This window comes from Typopeltis vanoorti, chromosome 12, assembly GCF_054136105.1.
Source record: "Typopeltis vanoorti isolate ZY-2024b chromosome 12, IOZ_Tvanoo_1.0, whole genome shotgun sequence".
Taxonomy (NCBI): Eukaryota; Metazoa; Arthropoda; class Arachnida; order Uropygi; family Thelyphonidae; genus Typopeltis; species Typopeltis vanoorti.
Genome location: NC_143560.1, coordinates 50,258,896 through 50,284,738, shown reverse-complemented (window position 1 = coordinate 50,284,738; position 25,843 = coordinate 50,258,896). Strand labels below are relative to the sequence as shown.

General features: G+C 35.1%; 1 protein-coding gene across 4 annotated transcripts in view; it reads left to right on the top strand.

Annotated features, from left to right (window-relative positions):
• Nucleotides 1-25,843, top strand: part of LOC150100781 (GRB10-interacting GYF protein 2-like) — a 525,021-nt gene that overhangs the window by 468,104 nt on the left and 31,074 nt on the right. For all 4 annotated transcript variants that reach the window (XM_090401532.1, XM_090401529.1, XM_090401530.1 and 1 more), the window contains exons 26-27: nucleotides 4,116-4,203; nucleotides 17,716-17,818. In XM_090401532.1, the coding sequence (XP_090257658.1) occupies nucleotides 4,116-4,203; nucleotides 17,716-17,818 (191 nt within the window). The remainder of the gene's footprint in view (nucleotides 1-4,115; nucleotides 4,204-17,715; nucleotides 17,819-25,843) is intronic.

Genomic DNA, 25,843 nt, shown 5'->3' with positions numbered 1-25,843 from the left:
TTTACTCTATCAAATAAGGAGGCTTCATCTAGACATTTTCAAAGTATTGGATCCCAAACCATGTTGGGATTAAGGTAAATGAGACTGCAACTAGGTAAGCTGATCTTTCTTCCCCCTATATCAGTGGTGTTCAACCTTTTTTACTATGCAAGCTACTTTTCTATACTAAGTTATTCGGCGATTTACTCTCTTATATAGATCATGTTCCTCCAACCTGCTATCTGATTATGCACAACTATGCAGTTAAATGCACTCACTCACTTAGGAGGACCCACTCTCCCAGCCCTAAAAACTTTAAAGAAACAAAAAACTTTATTTGTGCATTTAAAAATTTATTTATCACTTTTAATTATTTTAATGCAACAAATAAAACAAATATATTGGAATAAAATTTTCTCTATTTTGGTAAACGAAAGTTACAAAAAACAGCAGATTGATTACAAACTCACAAGTTACAGGAAATGCTGGTTGATTAAAAAAAAAGTTAATGTGAAATTTGGCATTGTTCCTATCATCATCTGCCTGTAATTTAAATAACTGCCATTGCAGGGCTTTCCCTCGAACAGAATTTACAATTTTAAATGTAATATCCTAAACATCTTCTGTGTTTAATATTTTACTACACAGTACTTGTTGGTGGATAATACAGTGGTAATTTAAAATATCTGGATATTTGTCATCGTTTTTACATAATGAAATGAAGCCTGATTTATTACCTATCATTGCAGGAGAACCATCAGTAGCAATAGACACAAGTTTAAAAAGCGGAAGTTTGTGTTGTTTCACAAATTCATCAAATGCCAAAAAAATCTTCTCCCCTAGTCCTTCCCAATAATGGTATAATTTTCAAAAGTTCTTCTTTACTTGAATAATCTTGAAATACCATGTGAATAAATACCATTAATTTAAAATGGTATTTATTTTAAATAAGTATCAATGAAGTTGTTTGATTCATTAAATTGTAATGAAAACGCAACACACTGATGAATGTCTGACATTAACTGAGTATTCAGATCGGCACTTAAAATTTCAGCTGTTCTCATAACCATTGTTCTGGAAAGTTGTAAGTCTTTAATATTCGAAATGATTTCATTTTTATTTTTAAAATCAGAAAATAAAGATTCTGCTGCTGCAAGAAATGATTCTTTTATTAACTCTCCATCAGTAAAAGCCTTTTTTGCTTTTGCTAATAAATGACACACTTTCAAAGATACAATAGTGGCTGATATTGGTTTATTTATTACTTTCGAAATCATATTTTGTTGTCCAGAAAGTCCTGCCTTTAAATTTATAATTTTTGATTCACGTATTTCGGAATTTTGGGGAAAATCTTCATATTTTTCATGCAATCGAAAATGTCTCTCAATATTACCTTTTTTGGAATTGCTACAGATGAATTACAAATCAAACAACAAAACTTTCCATTTACCATTGTAAAGAAATAATCCATTTCCCATTCCTTGTGAAAATGATACGTCTTCGATTTCTTTGATACACTCATGATTATTCTCAAATTAAAAAAAAATAACTTTTAAATATTTTATTAAAATAAAAGATGTTTATAATTTATCAATTAGTGAACAAAATAATGCTAAATCCAATGATAAATTTAGAGCAACTGAAATTCTAACAGTGGGAAGTGTGTGATGTAGTTATGAGTAAATGATTATAAATGAAACGCATACGATGTGCTTTGCTTATAATCGTATTCACTTGGCTCGTTGTTTGACTTCCTCTGATCCAAATTAATTCATTTACCCGGACTTATAAGAAAATTACTGATTTGACAGTTTTAACGAAACATAAATAAACAATAGCAATACACTTAAAGAGAATTAAAAAATGATACAAAATAATGATAAAATATTATGTTTTCAGTTTTAACTAAATTTGTAAGTAAGTAAAATAAACAAGAGATCGACCTGTCAATCATGATCAACGGGTTGAACACCACTGCCCTATACTGATAAGAGGCAGTTCATAAGACGGCTTAATATTCTGGTGGCAGACATCATGGGGTAGAGAGTGACCAATAATAACAGATTATACCAGTTAAAACTTGTGATAGAGAAATTGTTCTTGTTCGTCATATGCCATACTCACCTTACTCACTCCTTCCTGTTGAGAAGTAATGTGCAAGTATTCACATCAGTTTTAGCTATTCACCATGTTTTAATAAATTGCTGTTATTTCTTTAATGAGGCTAGTAATTATTTTACCCATTTTAGTAATTGTGAGATATATTCTTGAAATATATCTGGTGTTTGTAAATGATATTTTATCATTTCATTTAACATTTATCAGTGTACAGATACTTTTATGTAAGTTTATTAATATACACTTGAATTTTTATATAAAATGTGATTTTTCTTATTTTTTTATTTCTACACATTGTTCCATTTGTACTCTTAAACATTCTGCTGGCACATTATGTAGCCATTGTTGCTGATACACCTTAAATTAAAAGAATGTAAACATCTATTACTGGATGATGGATATTTCTAGTGATTTTTGCCCATGCTGTGATATATGTGCATGTGCTGCTTGTGTTTTTTAATGATATTACATGTGAGACATGAATATTAAGTATAAAAATTAAAAATTGAAAACTTTCTTGAATGTAACATTTATTATTGTAATATGACTGTCCCTGTGTTTTTCCATCTTACATTTTGCATATACAGTCTTTCTAATATCAAGAAATTTACTTATTTTCTTTGAGAATTTATTTGACTTACATATAAGACTATTTGACTATCCATTTAACTTACTTCACTGGAGCACTGTCTCTCTTATCACATGTGATAAGGTGATTGGAGTTGTTAGTTCTTTCTGTATTTCATGGTATTCTAAGGCATGTAAATCATAGTAAGGAAAGAACCCTCATTAAAATACTGGAAATTATTGAATTTTGCACATATGGAGTGGAAGATAAAGAAATGTTGAATAAATGAAATTATAAATGCATGATTGCATAGTAAATGAACAGTCAAGTGGCAATGTTGTTGTGGCCAATATCAAATGAATAAATTTTTGTTTGTTTGTCATCATTTTAATCATTGCAACTTGGCAATATTATTTGGAAAGACTGACTTCCAACCCTTATGATTAGATAGCTTGGACTCAATTCTAAGATAAGATCTCTGAAATAATCCTTTAGTGATGTTGCACTCTAGGGCAAGATTATGAATTTTTCAAATTAGACATACACCTCATTAACACTCATTTTGCATTTATAGATAAAAACAGACATCTTAGGATTATAATTAAGTCTTATTTATTAACTATCAAGAATATGTGGCCACCAAGAATTTTATAGGTACAATGTGCACAATGTCATTAGAGAGAAATGCAATAAACTGAATATTCTAACATTAAAGACTGTCTTAGAGGATACTAAGTAGGATATACAGGCTCATTATAATAGACTCATATTTTTATTAGGTTGAGACATCTGTATCAAATTGAAGGAATGTTGTATGAGTAACAGATCATTCTAGGAATATTCTCTTGAATATAAATATATCGACGTTTTCTGCCATATATATATATATAGGTATTCCTCGTTATATGCAATCTCACTTTATGCGTTTTCGCTATAACATGATTTTAAAAAGTTAATTTAAAAAATCACAACAGTAGCAATTTCACAGTCACCTTGTGCATGCACCGCTTTGGCAAGGTGGCATTGTGCTGCATGTCAGTCTCAGAGAAAGTGTAGAACTAGTAAGCTCCATTGTTGCAGTCTTCCATAATGTTTACATTGCAGAAGACTCCAACCTCCAGTAACCAATGGCAGTGGTTTCATGTCAGGTGATGAAAATTATCTACTCCTAAATTTTTTTTACAAGCATTGATAACATGGAGTGGATTCTTGTGAAAATCTACTCTCTTCACTTAGCCACCCATTCCACCTTCTAAAACAAGCTCGATAACATGAACAGGCATAACGTGTACCTCACAGACTTAGTTGTCATTGTAATCCTAAATAACATCAAATAGGTATACCAATTTTTTTTTATGAATAATAGGACAGGATCATGTCTTTTGCTGTTAAAAAGATCTAGGCTTTCACTCCATAATGAACATAATCATCTTAATTTTTCTTATTTTAGTGATAGTGCCTTTCCTGCCTTAATTAACACTGATCGACCGGCCAATGGTCCTAATAAGAATAAGACTATCCGCATCAAGAAGGAGAAGGTAAAATTTATGTATTTTATTGATGCAGTATTGAAATATACTTTTATGTACAAATGGACTATTTTCTTAAATTTTTGCTCTTTTATCAAAATATTAATAAAAATCAAGTGTTTGCAGAGGGCAGTATTGTTTAATATATTTATACAGCAATCCCTCGATTAATGCTCCTAATACGTTCTTTAAAACAGGTGCATTAATTGAAAATGCACTAATCGAATATAGTAACCTATGGGAAAAAGTATAATTCGTTCCTCAAATTTTTTTTTTTTTGACCCTTAATTTTTTTTTTATAAAAGAATTAGGGTATATCTCAGGGCCTAGTTAAAGGAAAACCATGAAGCTGAAAGACAATAAAACATATTCAAAATATAAATTTATTATTCTACTTCTTAACAAAAAATTGAGTTAACATAGTTTGGCAGGCATTCTGTTTCTTTTTTTTCATACAACTGACGGTATGACCCTATTGCCTCTTCTACTACTTCTGCAAATTTTACTGCTTCTCTCTTCATCAGGGTCAGCCTCTAAGCAACTTTGATGTATGAAAAATATCTTCAAACTGTTTCTGTGAAATCTCTTTAGGCTTGTCAGTGATTAAATTTTCTTCATATTCTTCTTCCCACTATGCATCTAAATTTAGCAGGTTGGAATCACTCAGTTTCTCAGAATGAGATTTAATTAACTTAGGTTCATTTGCACAATGTGGAAGAATGTGTTTCCAAACGTATCTCATATTGCTAGCAGTAATTTTAAACTTTGCAACTTTATAACCAGGCTGAGATTTCTCTGATTTGGCCAGAAAAGTCTTGGAAGGCATTTGCTTCCAAAAAAAAAAAAAGGCCGACATTAAATATGTGTTGTCACAATAGCCATTTTACACAATTTTCTTCAAAATCTCTGGATAATTTGCAGCTACCTCCTTATCTGTACTGGCAGCTTCCCCTGTGATTAGAACAGTATAGGCTATTTCTGTTTTTGAAATGCTCAAACCACCCAGCCCTATCTACAATTTTCCTCCAAATCAATCTATTCTGTGTCAAGGCTCCAACATTGTCAGATCTTATATTTCTATTTTCTTTTTACCATATCATTCCATGATATCTTGGTCTTCCTCTGGGTCTTTTTCCTGTCAACCTGGAAGAGAACACTTGTGTTGCTAATCTTTCCTCTCCCATTCTGTTTAATATGATTTAATTCTGTTTAATTCTGATTTAATGAAGTGTAGAAAGAAATCTCTCTAATTCAATCATTATATTACTTTGATTCCAAGTTCATGCATGCATGATGAATTTGAAGCAGCCTTACCTTTCTCTTTTGTATTCAGCATCTTTGCTTAAAATTGTTCATATAGTTGATTCACCCATTTTTGTGTTCTTGTTCATTTTCCTTTATTATTTCAAGTTTTTCTTCCAGTGAGATTACTTTTTGAATCATTTTCACACTTCCACATTTTTGTTCACTAATTCTTTTACTCTTGATGAAAGGTTGCAAAAATACTTTAAAATAAAAAAATGTAAGGAAAACAGTTGCAAAGGAGGCACAAGATATGATCATCAAGATGCTATGTAATTAGTAGACGACATAAATTTTGGTGGTAAATTTAGAACATAGTGTACATGGAAAAAGTGTAGTATGCCATTAAGAAATAACTTTGTAAAATGTTTTAAATCTGTAGCTAAATTATTTCATCCTGGTGATTGATTTTTTAAAATAGTTAGCCATAAAAAATATATAGATAGAAAAATTTAAAATCTGTAACATTTATTTTTAAGATGTATATAGGCAGTATATGAATTTGGGTATAGAAAAGAAATGACACACTAATCAGAGGCACATTAATCGAGGGATTGCTGTGTACTACTCTCAGAATTGCAAGTTGTCATTGATTGATGAGTGGAATCTTCCTATGTGTTTTTCAACTGAAGATGTGTTAACTAATCTCATACAGAGGCAGCAGGGTTGTCCCTCCTGGAAACTCTGTTTTTTCATTCCAGACAATGGTCTTAATATAAACCATTCAAAATAGTGAAACTTGAGTCATTTTTTTCTAATCAAGTGGTCATAGAGTTCATTCATATATCATTACTATAAAAACATACTTTTATGTTAACTCTTTTGTAACAATGCTGACATGTTGGTGAGGCCATGTGGTGTTATTAAAAATGATCAAAAATGGACAGAGAACATATCTCCAGTATTTGAACAGCCTCGTCTGTCAAAACCAGTATGGTTTTGATATGAGAAGAGTTTAATTTTGTTCAATATATTGTGTGTGAAATACATTCATTATGAAAGGTGAACAATTTGTGGAAGGAAAACAGGAGTAGTGGGCAAAAATGTAGAAGGTGTTTTTGAAAGTTAATGCCAGTTGTGTGGGAATGAGTGAAATGTTTGATAACAGAGTGGAGAACGTTGACAAAAGATAGGAAAACGTGTCTGCAAGATTATTTGTGAAAGTTCATTAGTAGAAAAAGGTCAGATCATAAGAATGAAGAGGATGTCATGAAGAAATAGCTTGCTTATGTTTAGTCTTTCACAAAATAAAGCTCAAACAATTCAGAAATATCAAGCAAGTATTGCTGTAAAGAGAAAGAAAGAAGAGTTGCAAGCTAAGGAAAAGGAACACAAGACAAAGTGAGAGAAGGAGAAAGTAATTTTAATAGAGATTTTATCATCAGAGAAGTATTTAACAACAGGATGACTAAATCTTCTTTCTCTTTTGTGAAAATTAATATCAATTGAGGTAGGTGGAAGCAAAAACATATAGTGAAAGTGATGATTGTTTTGGCAGGCACCAGTGACTTGAATGGTGAAAGTATGGTGTGAGAGAGGGACAGGAAAGAGTTATTGGATAAAGTGGTGTGGGAGAGTAAAGATTCCTTCCTATGTTAAAGTTAAATTGAGTAGACGATCTGTGATTACAGATAAGTAGAATGACCAAAAACATGCATTTTAGAAAAAAATTTCCATTGTCCCTAATGGAAATTTTTTTCCATAATGATTTAAACATTAAACATAGACACTAGCCATCCATACATCCCAGAATCAAATGATGAACTTGCTTCTGAGTTAAACTTTCTATTATTTTGTTTATTGTTTAATTCAGTCCTATTTTTTTTAGTTCACTTTTCTGATGAAGTATACTATAATTTATGGGAAACTAGTAGAGGTTTAAACTTAATAAAATAATTGATTCAGCCTCCATGTGGAATTTATAGCAGAATTAAATGTTGGATGTTTGTGAGTGTAAGGAGATCATGCAGTTTATACGAGGAGGATCTGGAAAATTCTGATAAACACCTAGAACAAAAATGTGTTTTCATAATTTTTTTTTTTTTTCATATTAAAAATGTTTTTTCAGAAAATATCTTTTCTTAAGGATGCTCTACAATGGATGAGCTTTCTGTTTAAAACTACTTATAGAAAAAATAACAGAATTTAATTTAGAAACTAAACTTTGGTTTATAGATTGTGAAAAAGCATTTGACAAAGTAAAAAGATATATACTGTTTGATATATTACAAAGAATAAATATACCTAATATTACTACATGCAGTATTGAATATATACAAAGATAATGAAATAAAAATAAATGAAAAAATGTCTGATAAACAATTTATAAACCAAGGAGTAAGACAGGGATATGCCCTCTGTCTCGAACACTTTTCAATATTTACATTAATGAAATATTAATACAATGGAACACCTTAAACAATCCAGATATAGAAATTTCCTGGAATAACAAAATAAATATGCTGTTATTTGCAGAAGATCAGGTAATAATATTAGATAAGGACAATTTACAAAGAGCAATATATAATTTAAACATTATAGTAGAACAGTTTGGAATGAAAATTTCCATAGATTAAAACTAAAACAATGGCATTTTGTGGACAAACTCCAGAAATAAAATAGTTATTAATAATAAAATAATAGAACAGATAAATACTTTCAATTATTTTGGATGTGAAATATCATATGAAGGAGAAAAAGACATAAAATTAAAACTTCAAAATTTTTACAGATGATAGGCTTGATTAATAGAACACTCAATTCAAATATAGTACAAAAAGAAACACGCTTAAAAATATGTAATACTTTAGCAGTGCCCACATTATTATATGGCAGTGAAATTTGGGCAATAAACAAAAACAAGATAAACAAAGAATAAAAACAAGTGAAATGAGATTTATGAGAAGAACTGCAAAATACACATTATTAGACCAAAAAAGGACTTAAAGACATTTTAAAAGAACCAAAAACAAAATGAATAGAAGAAAAACTAAACAATTATAAACAAATAAAGAGCCAAGAGGCTATTTTTTTTGGTGACGTAAATTAAGTTTAAGAGGATAATAAATTCCTCATTGTTTCAAAGCCGAATAAGAGTATCGAAATCTAATAGTTTCATGCTGAAGCACTTCTGGCGAGTCCAAGCGTAAGTCAACACTTAGTAGTACAACACCAGGGCAACTCGAAGCAAGTTTCGATCATTGTCCTTAATATTTTCTCATAATGTAAAACGCAGCTCCTAGGAGATGTATTACTGTTTTACATTATGAGGGAAAGTCACTACCCAGACTGGTTTTGACCTTTATTGAGGTCTCATCAGTGAGTAGGTAGACCTAGATAATACCAAGGTTTAAGTGAACTGAGCTTACATATTTTACTATACGAATTGCCAGAAAGGTGTACCCATATATTATTACTACAATAAAGAGCCAAGAGGCTATTTTTTTCGGCGATGTAAATTAAGTTTAAGGGGATTTAAGCATGTTTTTTAAGTGTGTAAAACAGTAATACATCTTCTAGGAGCTGTGTTTTACATTATGAGAAAATATTGAGGACAGTGATCGAAAAACTTGCTCTGAGTTGCCCTGGTGTTGTGCTACCAAGTGTTTGACTTATGCTTGGACTCGCCAGAAGTTCTTCTGCATGAAACTCTTAGATTTTGATCTTCGAGTTTCTTATTCGGCTTTGAAATAATGAGGGATTTATTATCCCCTTAAACTTAATTATAAACAAAAATGGATAGAACATGTAAACCGAATGGCCAACACCTGAGATCCTAAACAAATATTGAAATATAAGGCAATTAGAAAGAGAAAGCAGGGTAAACCTCAAAAAAGGATATTGGTGGATAATGAGACTGGAATAGACCAATATTGTCTATACCTGTAATCAGCATTATGATGATGTTTATCAGAACTTTCCAAACCCCCCCCCCCCGTATATACTAGTTCTAGAAGAGCTAGCAGGTTTTGTCATTGGCTGGTGCAATATTGTGAGAAGTCAGGGACATTGACATTTTTACAGCAGATGATTTAGTTTTCTAGCCTGGTTAGCTGTGTGGTTAGTGTATTTGCTTTTCACAATGTTGCACCTTATCCCACTCATAGTGTGAAACTACTATGGGTCTACAAAAAACCTCTCTTGGGTGAGAGTCAGGAAAGAAAAAAAGCTACAGGAATAGAATGTGAGTAGTATAGTATTTTCAGAGAAGATAGAGAGGGAAAAAAAAAAATGTGGAGGGTGGATTGAGTACTGCTGATGAGAGCAGACAAATTGCAGCCAAAAAAAAGTGCAAGACATAAAGACATGTTGAAAGCAATGCATTTCAGATAATCTGGTGTGATGTTGAATCCAACAAGACAAAATTTCCATTGTCCATGTTTAAACATTAAACATAGACACTAGCCATCCATACATCCCAGAATCAAATGATGAACTTGCTTCTTCTGAGTTAAACTTTCCATTATTTTGTTTATTGTTTAATTCAGTCCTATTTTTTTTAGTTCACTTTTCTGATGAAGTGTACTATAATTTATGGGAAACTAGTAAAGGTTTAAACTTAATAAAATAATTGATTCAGCCTCCATGTTAATTTATAGCAGAATTAAATGTTTGATGTTAATTGATAAGCACAAGTAAAGGATTACTTGTGCTTATCAATTTCTTGGAAATCTGATAAGTACAAAGCCAAAAGAATAGAGAAATTCTCAGAGTGGAATTGTGTGTGGATTTTGCCAAATTATTGATATCAAGGTTGTTTTACAGAAAACCCAAACCTAATCTCTGCAGGAATCATATTGAAATTTGAGGACCTGTCCTCAAAGTCATATTGATGAAAAGTCCTCATTCCTTGAGGAATTTCACTGTTCATAAGGACAGAAATTGAGATGCTTCTACTCATGTAGGAATCACTATCTATGGTTGCCTATCTTAATAGGCAACTATACTCCTTTTCAGCTTGTCCAGTTTAGCAGTGCTTTGGAAGTGGTAACCATTCACCTGTCATGCAGTTGTCTTATTCCAATTTGTTCCATTTGTTTACCACTAGGTACTGATTTAAATCAGATTGACCTTGATAATGTCTTACTGCAATTACCTCAGCTCATACTTCTTATGGCTGACTTTAACAGATGCACCACTCATGACTGTATTGTTATGTGTTTGCTTAACAATAACAACCTCTCTCCTCTTTCTTTATAGTATATCTTACAATCTGCTCCCCTACTATTCCTCCACTGTTCATGTGGGATGTTGAAAATAACATGTGTGGAAGCAATAATATTCCTGTGCTTTTCACTATATCTTCACAGGAACCATGTTCTGCATGGATGCCCATATGGAAAATTGACTAGAAGGAAAAAAATAAAGAAAACTGCAGTTAATATCTTTTATATGCATATTGGGTTTAATATCACTGTTATGTTATCCATAAAGATTATAAATATCAGTGAAGATTAATGTACTGTCCTACCTTACACTTTAACTTTAAATATCTTCTTATACATCCTTCAAATCTAACCTAATTTGCAACTTAAGTGTTAGACTTAAGTTGCTATGTATTGTATAAGATATCATTCTGTACAAGGTATACAGAGTTAGTGTTTTCAACAGTCTTTCCAGTTGTAATTTTTTTAGTTAAATCTTAAATAGTTATCCTCGTTATAGTCCTATGATTGCCTAAATAGTTCAAAATATGGTCTTTTGAAAGAGATATAGAATGATTTGGAGATAACCCTGTATGGGGATTCAGTGATTAAAGGTGTAGTGAGTAAAAAGGTGCACAAGGTTTGTTTTCCAACAGGTAGAATGAGCAGGATAAATGAAGCATTGGATAAGAGAAGTAAGTAAACAAAAGAATTGGAAGTGGTAGCTGGCACAAGTGATTTGGTTGGTAACAAGGAGAATGTTAGGATGAATGTCAGAAAGCTGTTGTGGAGAATGAAAGATAACAGTGTGGTAGGTAAGGTAGTCAGCATGTTGCCCAGATATGATGATAAGGCATGCAAACATTATGAATGCTATACTAGCAGAGTTGTGTGAGGAGAAAGAAGTTCATTTTGTGAATGTCAAGGATGAATTTGAGGATGGAACAAACTGTAAAAGAGATGGGCTACATTTAAATGGATTTGGTGTAAGTCAGCTAGAGAAACTGTTGCTACAAGAGAAAGTAATGACTGAAGTGAATGGAAGACCTGAGGAAGCAAGAGACATTGGGTGAGCAGGAGAGTAAGGTAGGAGAGTTTGCAAATAGAGAGGTGTGGCATGAGTGAAAAGAATGAGGGAGAGAAGGAACATGAAATGGCCAGGGAAATGGGTGAGAGAGGTCAGGTGGGCAGGGGACTCTGAGAAGTGTAGTTGATGGTTTAAGGAGTGGATGTGTGAGTGCACAAGAAAGGATTAAAATAGTGAAGAATGTGTGGGTAATGTTTGTCTGGGAAAGAGTTGTAATATCAGTGATGATAGAGAGGAATGGCTGGGAGTAGTGATGGGTATGAAGGGGTCATATCCAAGGAATGATGTCAGTAGGACTTGCTATAGAACCAGAAATTAGTTAGTGTGTATGTTTACAAATGACAGAAGTATTCAAAATAAGAAGAATAAAATTATAGCGTTGATAGTTCATTCTTCTCAAAGATTGTTGGAACAAGTGAGATAGTTGGTTGAGAATGACATTCTGACAGTGATGGGTGGATATGTAGTTTTTCTTGAAAAGTTAGGAGTGCTGTCTAAGGTGGAGATGCAAGGAACAAATAGTGACATTGATTTTGAAGCACATATGATATGAAGTGGAGGTGGACAGGATGAAATGTTTAGTAGGGTGATAATGTGAAAGGCATTGAGAAGGAAATGTATAGGCAAATTGATCTTGCTAATAAGAAAAGGGTGATTGTTATGGGTGATTTCAGTTATAGTAATGTAGATTGGTATGAAAAGGGTCTGGAACTGAAGAGAATGAATTTCTTGAGTTTTTGAGGATAAATTATCTTTGACAGTGTGTAACAGAGGGTTGATCAAGGGTCTTGGATGTGATTATATCATCAGAGGATATTATTGTAAATGAAGTATCACACATTTTCCTCCAGTTGGTGTAAGTGACCATGAAGTAATCACTTGGTGGTTGCCAGCCATATCAGGACTTTTGTGAGAAAGAGTTGTATGTGGAACTATAAGGTGGATGATTATGATTAACTCAGGAGGCAGCTTGAAGCTATATGAAGGAAATCAATGCTGCTTGGTCTCTAATCTGGAACTATGTGCAGAGGCAATGACTGAGTGTATTCCAAAGATCAAAAGATTAAATAAAGTAGGCATAAAATGGATGTCCAAAGAGGTGAAGCATGCAATCTGGAAGAAAAAGTGCAAAAAATGAGTGGCAAAAATCCGTTACACCAGGAGTACAAAAAGCAAGCAACAAAGGTGACTCACTTGGTAAGGATAGCAAAAATGCAATACAAGCAGCATTTAGTTAATGGTGCTAAAAGAAATTCCTGGGGAGGTGCATTTCAATGTGGCCAGTAGAAGGAAGGATGGAGTTGGTCATTGATGATGGTAGGAGGATATAATAGAGGTGTTAAATGAGCAGTTCAGTAAAGTATTCCAACTCCCTGTGAATGTAACATAATATACAACTTGAGAGCAGTCTTTGGTCCAAGTCCCAAAGGAATGGAAAGCGAGTAAAATTGTTCTGCTTCGTATGGGGGGGGGGGAGCTGGAAAGTTCTGATAAACACTTAGAACAAAAATGAATTTTATGCCTTCGTATATATCCTAAAAGAAAAGATATTTTCTTAAAAAACACATTTTTGTTCTTGGTGTTTATCAAAACTTTCCAGACCCACCCTGATAAAAGAGGAGTGATATGACTAAGGCTTCGGATTATAGGCATCTGCTTGTCTGAAGTTGTGGTCAAAATGTTAGAGAGGCTAAGCTCTCCCCCCCCCCCATCTCATATGAAGCAGAACAATTTTACCTGCTTTCCATTCCTTTGTAACTTGGACCAATCTATGACTTATTCAAAAGGTAAGTTAAAGCTGTGGATAATTCTTTGAAACATTCCCTCAAGACACATTGTGATGTACCATCAAGTCCTATGGCCTTACTGACATCAAGGACCACAATTTTCAGAAGTGAATTGACAGCAGCAGAATTTGCTTCGATGGACAACACAGGTTTGCTAAATATACTGCACAGTTCCGCTAGTGATTTTTTCTTTTTCGAGTCAGTCAACTCAAAACGCCAGCCTTTCAATGTCAATTTGGAGAATTAAAAAAAAAGTGCTGGTGCAATGTCAGGTGAGTAAGCAGACTGTGGAACGACCGTTGTTTTGTGTTTCTCCAAAAATTGACAGCTTAGTAATGATGTGTGTGTGTGTGTAGGTGCATTATTATAATGAAGCATCCATTGGTTTTTCCTTCCAAGCATTAGACCTTTTTTCTGATAGCAACACAAAGATGTTGCATTATTTCAATATAATATTCTTTGTTTTCACAAGGCAAGAATTTGTTCACAAATTCTTGCCTTGTGAAAGAAATTTATGGTAAACATTGCCCTTAGAATTGGGAAAAAAAAAAAAACTGTCATGACTTTGACATTTGATTGCACTTGTCTTTTTTTTTTTTCCGAATTGTGGTGACCTTTTTGACACCCACTGTGACAGTTGAGCTTTTGTTTCAACCTCATAGCCGTAAACCCGTCTCATTCCCAGTAATGTTTTTTAAGTAATTTCATCCTCGTAAGCTCGACTGAAAAGCTCTTGGCTCGCATCAACTCGAATTTGTTGTTGATCATCAGTCAAAAGGTGAGGCACAAATTTGGCTGCAATGCATGCCTAAATGTTGCTTTATTATCTTACAACAGACAATGTTTGAAATGTTTACTTCAACTACCTTACGAACAGTTAAACGGCAGTTAGAATGGATGACTTCATGAACTTTAGCAACATTTTCATCAATTTTTGATGTTGATGGCCATCCTGAACAGGGATAACCGTCGACTGAAGTTTGGCCATCTTTGAAATGTGTTCACCAATTGTATGTTTGAGTCCAGCTTAAAGTCTCATTCCCAAACGCTGTTTTTAACATTTTGGATGTTTCCGTGAAAGATTTTCCCAAATGGATGCAAAACTTCACACAAATTCATTGATCGTGAAAATCGCTCATTTTAAATACAACAAAAAATCACTAGGCATACCAAACACATGTTTACACAAACAGACAGTACAATAACTAAGCAAAATATTACGTTATGGTTTTAGCTCAGTGGATATGGTGTTTGCACACCACGGCACTTAGCTGCATGAAGGAAGACTTGGTTTCAAGTCTAGTCGGCGACTAGAGGAAATTTTTCTAAGCCTTTTTTCGACCGGTTCCCAAGTTAATCGATCTCTGGCATGGGCAAGTGGGTTTTTCCTCCCGGAAACTCTGGTTTTTCATCCCGTAAACTCAAGAAAATCGACCGTAGAACCCACATTATTTCAGACATTAAATATATTGTATTAGGGACCACGAGATGGCAGCACATTTGAGCCATCTCTCTTCACTGTGTATCACTTAATTAGTGATAGCCTTGGGCCATCTATCTCTGATTGGTACCAGTGGAGATTGAACTGCCCTCTCAGTCTCCAAAAGTTAGATAGGGCTAAATGGCCTCGCCTACTCCCCGTGTACGGGAATAAAAAGGCATTAGCAGATTTTTTTTTTTTTTTTTTTTTTTTCAATGTTGCCATTAGATTGCAACATATGAAGCATGAATCCAGTAGCGCTTATTGACACGATAATTTAAAAGTTTGGGAATTTCCCAGATGAACCTCGTATGGCGATAATAATAACATATTACACAGTGAGAGAATCTTGATCATTCTGCCAATTCCCTCAATAAAAATCCTACCCTGTCATTTAGATAGTAGGATTATGCCATGTTGAATCCCTTCTGTGACTATACATCATGCTGGTGCATAACATATATTTGTGCCTATGAAAATGCCTTGGTAACAAAGGCAAAATATCAGTTGATAATGTAATAAAAAGTTAGTTATTATCCCTGGTTATCTGTTTTTTTCCTTGAAGCAAAACCATAAGTAATAAATCAGCATGTAAATATCTGTACTGGGCTATAGCTCATATAACTGTACTCTCTCTGTGCATGTGTGTTTCTTAAACACAAAGGTTGAAGTCTTTTCAGAAAAAAATGTGAGGAAGACAATTCCATAGAATAAAGATATATGGCATGAAAGGAGGAAGAAAAGTTTGAAGATTCAGCAACTTCGTGTTCCTTTATGGTCTTTAGAAGAAAGTGAATGTTTTCCATTTCATTGGAACAACGTTTCACTGGAATATTGTTCATAAAATAGAAGAGCCATAAGGCAGAACCATCGGTGAAGATGTGATTGCTGTGAATCTTTGAGAGAGAAATATCATATATTCACAGAAAACCCTCTCTGGATAGCATCAAGCATTTTTAGGGTTGTGATGAACCACAGCAAAAATTTAAGCAGCTTTTTGGGATTGAGCAGATTTGAGATTTATATAGTGTTCATAGTTTTGCAGTGAATAGTAGTGTCCCAAAACACTGATTGGAATTAAAAGGTCATTTTTGAAAACTGAAGAGGTTTGGATATCATGTATTTATGCTACAAAAATTTAGAAGTACAAATTGGCCCAAGAAGAGATATCCAATCTTATTTTAGTGAAATTAAATGAAATCTTTCTTGTGAGAAAGATCTCAAATAATTCAGGAATTCATTTTGGGCATTGAAGTTCACCACAAGGATATTTTTGCCAATTTTTCATTAATCCCATCTATGGAAAATCTTAAAATGATTGTGCACTACAAATGAAAATGGGAGTAATGGAGTGTCCTTTCATCAGTAAAGTTATGAATTCAATTTGTGGTCAGAAAGAGAGACATTTATAGAGCCTCGATAGCTCAGTTGGTATAGACGAAGCCCTTTGATCAGAAAGACCTGAGTTCAATTCCTGTCCATGACGTGAGGAACGTTTATCTGGTCTTTTTCAACTAAAGGTGAGTTAACCAGTCTCATAGGGAAGTAGGGGATTTTTTCTCTCGGGTTTTTTGTTCCTCAGAACAGGTAAGCCAGTCCCATGAACACACGCACTTCTACAGACAAAACCTCTCCACACCCCGCAACGTGGCTCTGCGACAAGTCGGTTGGGATCATGCACATGTAAAAGAGGCTAACTCCAATTAAATGGGATAAGGCACAAGAGGAAGAATAAATAAAGAAAGAGAGACATTTGTGTATAGGAGAAATTTAGGTTATTACAGCATTAGTGGGGAAATAAGAGAAAAGGAATATACTGGTTTCCATAAATTAAGGAACAAAGAGAAAAATCACAATAGTTCTTGGTGAGGTCGCTAACATCAGAGTTGACTAAACATTTGCTTGCAGCCAGTCAGGATATGCTTCATTTTTATTGTAGAACTTATTTCATTCACATAGAATAATTGTATGTGTTCTATTTCATTGGGTTTACTGAAAGACTTGTGATGTTTTTTGTTGATAAGTGTTTAGTGCTAAGCTTCTGATAAACATATAAAGTTACTTAATAAAGTATAAAGTATTTAAGGTTAAAGTGAATTAATTACCAGAATGATTCCTAATATAAAATAGTCGATGATAACTGGTATAATAATGAAAAATGGTTTTTTCAATGAACAGCAACAAAAAAAAAAAGCCAAGTATGGTTTATGAAACAATAAAAGTTTGAATTTTTCCCCCCCCAATGGTTTGTTAATATAGCAGAAATGGTGAATTAAGGGTCTTTTTTTTTGTGTCTAACTAGGTTATGAAGTGCATTTATCCCTAGATTTGTTACTGTTTGCCCACCTGGTTGACCAAATGGATTAACCTCTCCAGGCCAATACTGTGGCATGGATGTTTATTAATGTCATAGATGAATTTCATCATCCAGCATGAAACACTGTTTATTGGAGGACAAAAGGTTGCTTGTAAAAGTTTCACACTTTATAGAAGGATTACTGAGTTATCTAACTTTTAGCCAGATGGTACTAATGTGCTGTAGATTTACAGCCATTTATGAATAGGATTCACATTAAATTTTAAAAAAATGTAAAAAAAAAAAAAATATTATATTTTCCATAATTGAAATATTGTTAATATAAAATTAGGTTATAGTTATTTATTATTTTACAGTAAAATATTTAATTAGCAATTTTTTTAATATTTCTGCTCATATTGAAGGAAACTGTGATGAAATTGTTTGAAACGCACACTAAACAGAATACAGATGACCTGACTAGATGGTGTATGGAAGTCTTGGCATCAATCTCATCATCTGTAGATAGTGAGTATAGTCTATTTAATTTTGCTTAATTGTTTCATGTTTTTAGCTTTCACTTTCCAGACAAATTCCTTTACTGAATGTATACATCTATATCCATTAAATGTATGAAGTTTTCTTGATTTTTTACTCTTTTTCTGAATTCGATTACTGTGGTTTCCTTTCTCCTTTCAGGGTTTTGTGATATTTTTTTTTCCATAAATGATGCTGAAATTAGTCTTGCCTTGCATGACAAGCCAAGTTCATCACACAAAGTGCCACTTAGTTTTCCCATCTCCCAGTGATGATGTGGGCCATTTTAATTTTTCATCTTTTCTTCTCTGTTTTTCTGGGTCTTTCTTTTATGGTCCCATTTTCTGAACTGCCATCGTCAGGATCCAATACCCTGGCACCATGCTTACCATGCACTGTGACCCATGGACATCTGTAAAGAGGGAATCCTGTTAGGCTTACACTACTTTGGCAAGACAGGCAATCATGGGTGGTCTGGCCCATAATCAGTTGGCTAGCTCACTTGCCTGCAATGATCAGCAGAAGGATTTAAAGAGTTGTAAGATGCCAAAATCGTTTAAACCAAAAACTCTGAGTGACATTCTCATCAAAACATCTTACAATCATAGCAACTTCTTTGTGCAGAAATATCAATCACACTATCTCCCCTACAACAAAATAAACTTTTTCCAGAGGAGTGATGATTGACTAGGAAATTTGCTCCAAATTAAAAAATCAAGGGGTGACAGCCATAAGAATTCTGGTACATAGCAATGGTATCCTAGTACCAACCATGAATTATCATCCTTGCACTCTGAAATCAGTGAAAGCAAGTGTCTTTTTCTGGTTAGGCTCTATATCCTGAACCCTTTTTGTGCTGCTTTAAATGTGAGAAATATGGTCTTGCTCGGAGTGCCTGTGTGTGTTTGCCATCTGTGCCAGTGTGCAGTAAAGAGCATGAACATAAGGATTGTTATCACAAAACATCCAAATGTTCTAATTGCAAAGGAGAAAAAAGTGGAAGGATAAAAAAGAGATTTAGATGATCACAACTAAGTAGAACATCCTGTATCAAAAAGTGAAGAGAAAGTGTATCACATCAAACATCTGTTGGACTCTCCTCTTACGTTGAGAAGTTAACAGTAAGTGGACACAGTATCAGTAAAAAAAATAGCATCTAAGTGGAAAATGCAAATGATTGTCTAAACTCCTCACTATATCACTCCTGAACAGTTAGATTTACTTATGATCTCAATAGAGTGGATCATAGAAAAAAAAATTAATATGGCCTTAATCCTGAAAACACCAAAAATGATCCCACTACAACAAAACTGCTAGTCAGGAAAATAATAAACTGCACACCTGGACAGAGGAGAATTTCATATCTTGGATATTTTTCCTGAGGAGGAAGAAATGGACACTAGCCATCCACAGCTAATTAAAAAGGAAAAAAATCAAAGACTGATAAAAGCAAATCTACACAAAACCAGAAACCAAACGGACCCATCAAACACAGTTTCCCACAGTAGATATGTTGTGGATTTCATTTTTAGAGTATTGCTGACATCAAAGCCCGCAGAAACATAGACTGATGTATCTACAGCAGATGTATTTCAAATCTAGTGAGATTTGGGACAGGACTGAGGATGAACCTGCCGTTGGAGGAATTTGCCTTCCTTGTGAACAGCCATATTCCTTTTCAACAAGTCTCTCATAATACTGACATAGAAGTAGTTACCATTTGCCTTTCAGCAAGATCCCTTATTACAGTATGCTACATCTGCCTACCATTTTCCACAATGACCTTGATGACCTCAACATTTGACACCCTGTACTCTGTGGGGTAGTCAAACTGACATCAGAGGCAGCGTTATGGAGTTGGATGCTTAACAACAATAACCTGTCTTTCGTAAACAATAGGAGTAACACCTTGCACATTTTTACCTGAACATTCACTGCTGTTGGGCTAACAGTTTGTTAACCATCTCTCTCTCTCTCTCTCTCTCTTCCTACTTTTTTAATAGCATTTGTGCTTCTGTTGCTCCTAGACATCTTCATTTTGCAGTTGATTGGGAGAGATTTCTGAACTGAGTTGTTGCAAATATGGCATCATCTGATAGTTGCACATTTAAAGTCACTGAGTTCTTTGTTATTGCTTATTTTACTGTTAATGTTTATCTATAAAGATTTCAAAACCACAAGCGTCCTTTTATACTTGCATGAGCCATACTTATCACACACACACACACACACACACTACCACTACTCCTTTTCCATATTAGGCATGGCTTATTACAATTTGAAACCGTGACTACTTCGAGGATAAGGCGGTTAGCCCTATGCCTCCCAGTGTCCTGTCTGTAGATGCGTGTGTTCACGGGGCCAGTTTGCCTGTTCTGGTGGATGAAAAACCTGACTTTCTGGGTGGGAAACCCCCCCACCTCTGTATGAGGCCATCTAACTCACCTTTAGTCGAAAGAGACCAGATAAAGGTTCCTCATGTCTTGGATGGGAATCGAACCCAAGTCTTTCCAACCAAAGCGCTTTGTCTGAGCTACTGAGGCTCACTACTATGAAAGAGGTGTTCAGATCCTGCCAAATGCAACATTACGAGTTTTTCTAATCTCTATGGCATATCCAGAGATGGGTGATGTTGACAAGATCTGCTGTGATCCAATGGCAGAATTCTTAAGGATGATTCCAAATGGTGGAATTGACATATTTTCCATTATTCTAGAGACTGAGTTGAAAGCAGTGGTTGAATTTTTTGGTATGCTGTCAGCCCTTTTGTGGAATTTCCTGAATAGAAGCTTGTTTCCATGTATTGGGATAGATGCCAGCTGAATGTTGAAGATAATATAGGATGGGTATTATCTCTGGAGCACATCTCAAAAGTTGTGTTCTGCTCCAGAACTAATACCTATGTTTGGAGTGATTGAAAGTACTTTGCTTGATCGTTTGTACATGAGTTGTAGAAAATGAATGATGCAAAAAAAGTTCAGTTTGTTTTTTTCCTTTAGATTTTACAGTGGTGATATTTTGATGGGGTGGATGGGTGGAAGCATGGAGAAGTTACTCCCAATGGCCCTTTGCAAGGAACCAGAAGAGAAGAAAGACATACTGCCATTTGTACAGAATGTTGAGTATGCCACATTTAGTTCTTTGAAGTCTGATTTGGATTTGTTGATGGTTTTGCATTTGTTGTGTGCTTCAGTGTAGGTTAAGGCTGACTATGGAACCCATTTCAGCTTCCTCCTTAGCTGAAAAAGAAATAATTTGAAAAATAAAAAAAACTCTTTTATTTTTTAATGTTGGATTATCCCAAAGCTCTGGGATAATACCATCACTGGGATCCAGCACCTCTCACCATGTTTGCTGTGAGTACAACTCGTGGACATCCAGAAAGAGGGATCCTGGTAGTCTTGCACTTTAGCATCTGCTTTGGCAAGATGGGCAGTCCTGGATGGCTCAGTTAGCTAGTGGGCTTGCCTGCAAAAGTCAAAGGTGTTGCAGTAAATCTCCTTCCCCAATGGTTTGGGGACAGGGCCCAAGGCTTGCTCCTATGTTCGTATGGCAGGGTAACCCTGGCATTCCATTCCCGAGTGTAGTCATTGCTTGTCAGAGAGTGGGCATCCATGTGTAGCTCCATGGCAGGTGGGGAGCTCTGGTGCTGAACCAAAAAACATTCAAGCATGAATCCTTCATCCTCAGTCATTTCAGGGGCCCTAATAAAGCCCCAACCAAATATTGATACCATTGATGCACCTTTCGACAACAGAAGTGAGAAACAAAAGATGTGATATCAGTATAAATGCACCAGTTTTCTAATGATCCATGTTCTGGAGATATCCTCGTAGAAACATCATATGAACAACTGGGATAAGGTGGTACAACACCATGGCACTGCTTGCAAAGGTGGAGCAAGCTACCAACACTCCTATTTCAGTATCTCCTATAATGCAAAACACATCTCCTTGCAGATATGTCTAATGTTATGCATTAAGGGAAGGGCCACAACCCAGACTAGTTTCGACCTTTATTGAGGTCTCTTCAGTGGGAGCCAGGCCCAAGTGGAGATACCAGGCAGAAGCATTAGCAGGTCATCTCTACCTATAGGAGTTGCCAAATGGTGTACCACCCTTTTTTAATAAATTACTCTGGATTTAGAGAAAGATGTTGAAAGTTTATTTTTCACTTGGTTAGAGTATAATAAATTTAGTTTAATCCTTTATCCAAGTGTGAGCAAACAAAGTTTGCACCCGAAATTATCTTCAGGACTGAGATAAGGTGGTACAACACCATGGCACTCCTTGCAAAGGTGGAGCAAGCTACCAACACTCCTATCTCAGTATCTCCTATAATGCAAAACACGTCTCCTTGCAGATATGTCTAATGCGCAAACTTTGTTTGCTCACACTTGGATAAAGGATTAAACTAAATTTATTATACTCTAACCAAGTGAAAAATAAACTTTCAACATCTTTCTCTAAATCCAGAGTAATTTATTAAAAAAAGGGTGGCACACCATTTGGCAACTCCTATAGGTAGAGATGACCTGCTAATGCTTCTGCCTGGTATCTCCACTTGGGCCTGGCTCCCACTGAAGAGACCTCAATAAAGGTTGAAACTAGTCTGGGGTTGTGGCCCTTCCCTTAATGCATAACATTAGACATATCCGCAAGGAGATGTGTTTTGCATTATAGGAGATACTGAGATAGGAGTGTTGGTAGCTTGCTCCACCTTTGCAAGGAGTGCCATGGTGTTGTACCACCTTATCCCGGTCCTGAAGATACTTTCAGGCGCAAACTTTGTTTGCTCACACTTGGATAAAGGATTAAACTAAATTTATTATACTCTAACCAAGTGAAAAATAAACTTTCAACATGTCAACAACATTCAGAAAACTACTCAGAGGAACATCAGTGGGTGAAATACCAGCAACAGTTACTCCTCATAAAACATGAGATATGTTCAGAGCTGAAAGATCATGGGGGTGACAGGTATAAGGCACATCATGATCTTTAGGGATGGTCACCTAGTTCCAATCAGAGACAACATCCTTCAACATCTGTTAAAGGAGGATATCTCAATTGGCCTGTTCAACTGTACATCCCTAATCCACTGAGATGCTTCCGATGCCAAGAATACAGACATGCACAAACTGTCTGTCATGGCTCTGTGGCCTCTACCTGATGTGGTAGTAAAGAGTATGATAACTAGTCTTGCTCTGCCAAGAAAGCTAAATGTGTAAACTCTCAGGGAGATTTCCCAGCATACTCCTGTGCATGTCAGAAGTGGAAAGATGAGAAAAAAATACAAAAATATAAAAACTGAACATATATCAAGATGCACAAAGAAAATTAGCCACTACCACACTTGCTCTGAGATCCTCTTATGCTGAGAAGGTAACAGTAAGGAAAACATCAACAGCAACTCAAGTTTCACCATGTCTAAACTTTACAATCGTGACTGTTTCTCTGTTGAGTGCATCACTCACACAATGTACAGTCCCCCCCCCCGAAAAAAATGGTTCCACTCGATGCAAACCCACTTGTGAAAAAAATTATTGCAAGGTTGTCACTTAAAGACAAACCACCAGACCTTTCCACAAAAAAAAAAAAAATGGATACTTCAGTATCCATCGATTAAAAACTTGGACTTACCCAGTGATCTTGATACATCCGATGATGTATTGGATACTTGTTGTACATACTTCCAAAAAATCTGATGAGAAATATAAGCTCAATAAGGGCAAGTCCTTGACCTCCCAGAACCCATACAAATCTACAAAGCCTAAACAATAGGAAAATTTTTACAATGGAATTGTGGGTTTCACCAGAATATCGATGATATCGAGCACCTGCTACAGAAACACAAACCTTTGTGTTTGCAGGAAAATTATTTAAAACCCAATGAGGAACCTACCATTAGGAGCATTGCTCTTGTATGCAAGGACAGAACTGGAGATAATCCTGCATATGGTAGATGAGCTATTCTCGTGGTCATTCATAATCCTTTCCATCATGCTCAACTTAATACTGCTCTGGAAGTGGTAGCAACTCATCTTTCTGTGGAGTGTCTAATCATTTCATTCAGATGAACTAAATGAAATGGAACTCAATAATCTCATAATGCAACTGCCTTGGCCCATGCTCCTAATGAGTGACTTTAACGGATATAATGCTCTGACACAAACTAACACTAACACAAATAGACAAGGTTGTATCATTGAGTGAATGCTCGACAACCATAACCTCTCCCTTATTAATAATGGAGGAAATACCTTCTTGCAGATGCCTACCTGCTCTCATTCAGCAGTCAATCTTACAATATGCTCCCCTGCCATTTTTCACTGCTCACATGGGATGTTAATGAAAACATATGGAAGTGATCATTTTACTGTTATCAGTACTATGCCTACATAGGAACCATGTCCTCCTACCCGAATGACCATGTGAAAAATGGACCATGCTGACTGGAATACATTTTCGCATCTTGTGAAATTTAATACTGAAGCAGTCAGCCAAACACCTATTAGCAAAGCATATAACAGATTGTATTGTCCATGCAGCAACCACAGCAATTCCAAAAACATCATCCTTATTTCCATTATATCCAAAGCCTTGGTGGAACTGAGATTTCAGTTCCAAGCAGCCAAAAAAGATCAAGATAGAGCATGGGGTATATTTCATAGATACCCTATCACAACAAACTTCATTTAAACATGCTCAGGCCAAAGCACGTCATGTGAGACATCAGAGTCAAAAACAGTCCTGGATCAAAAAAAAAAAAACATCTCAGATAAAATCCAGAAGACGAAAGGTAGATACAGAACATACCAGTTGTCTGCCTTGGAATGTAATGGATAACAGCCTCAGATCCTCCTGAATTTTTAATATTGAAAGAACAAACAGAGATTCAACTTCTGTACTGAGGGTACAGAAGCTTAATCACAGTGTAATTACTACCTACTATGAGAGGATGCTGGTTAGTAATTGAGTTCACTTAGTAGATGAAGATGATCACACATAGACAGAGCCTTGAGAATCCTCTATTCATGATATGGTTAAGATAATGTGCTACCCACTCAGACTTGGAACATACAGCTGAAAAGAAAGTTCTTAGTAAAAACAGGAAAGTACCTCCTCCGATCCTTTACCATGTCATATCTCCAGGCTGTGCCATAGGCTTTTTCCATGTCGAAGAACACTAACCACATGTTCTCATTTCAGGGAAGTGTTTCATATGCATTTTTAATACAGACCAAATGGTCCAAAGTTGACCACTGTCTACGAAAGCCACATTGTGAGAAAGAAATTTGAAAGAAGTTTGTTGCTTTTTAGAAGCTTTGCATTTACTGTGTTTTCCTAGAACTTACAGACAGCTAGTCAGAGCAATGAGACAATAATTGTTGGCCAGGACTAGATCCTTGCCTGGCTTTGGGATAGTAATGACAATCAACTTATGCCAAGAGTCCAGAAACTCTTCCTCTGTAAATATTTTGTTGTATAGTAAGAGAAGGAGATCCATAGAAGATGATGGGAGGTGTTTGATCATCATGACTGACTTTTCTTGGGCGAGATAGCAAGGGGACTCTTTTTAGTTCCTCTTTAACAAATGGCTCTATGAAGTTGTCTTTATGTCAGTGATTTCACAATTTACTGTCACTTCTACAATATGCGAGTCATTTAAAAGCAACTTCAACAAGCAATCAATCTTTCATTGTAATTACGAGTTTTTTTTTTGTGCAAAATAAGCAGTAAACGAAAAACTAACAGAGGTACTAAGGAGCCGATTATTTCAGCATAACTCGTAAGTACCCTTAGTATATAAAATGAGCTATTTTTTACAATTAAAAAACAGCCACGTGAAAGTGCTATGCCTACCCTGCAAAGTAAAGATGGTGGCAACAAAGGCCAACAGCGGAAGATTACCTCCAGTCCCATCAGCGTACCATTGCTAATCGCCAACAAACCAAATGACATCATGAAGTGCCCCAGCTGTGAAACCGAAGTTAAAGAAAGAAAAAAAGGTACA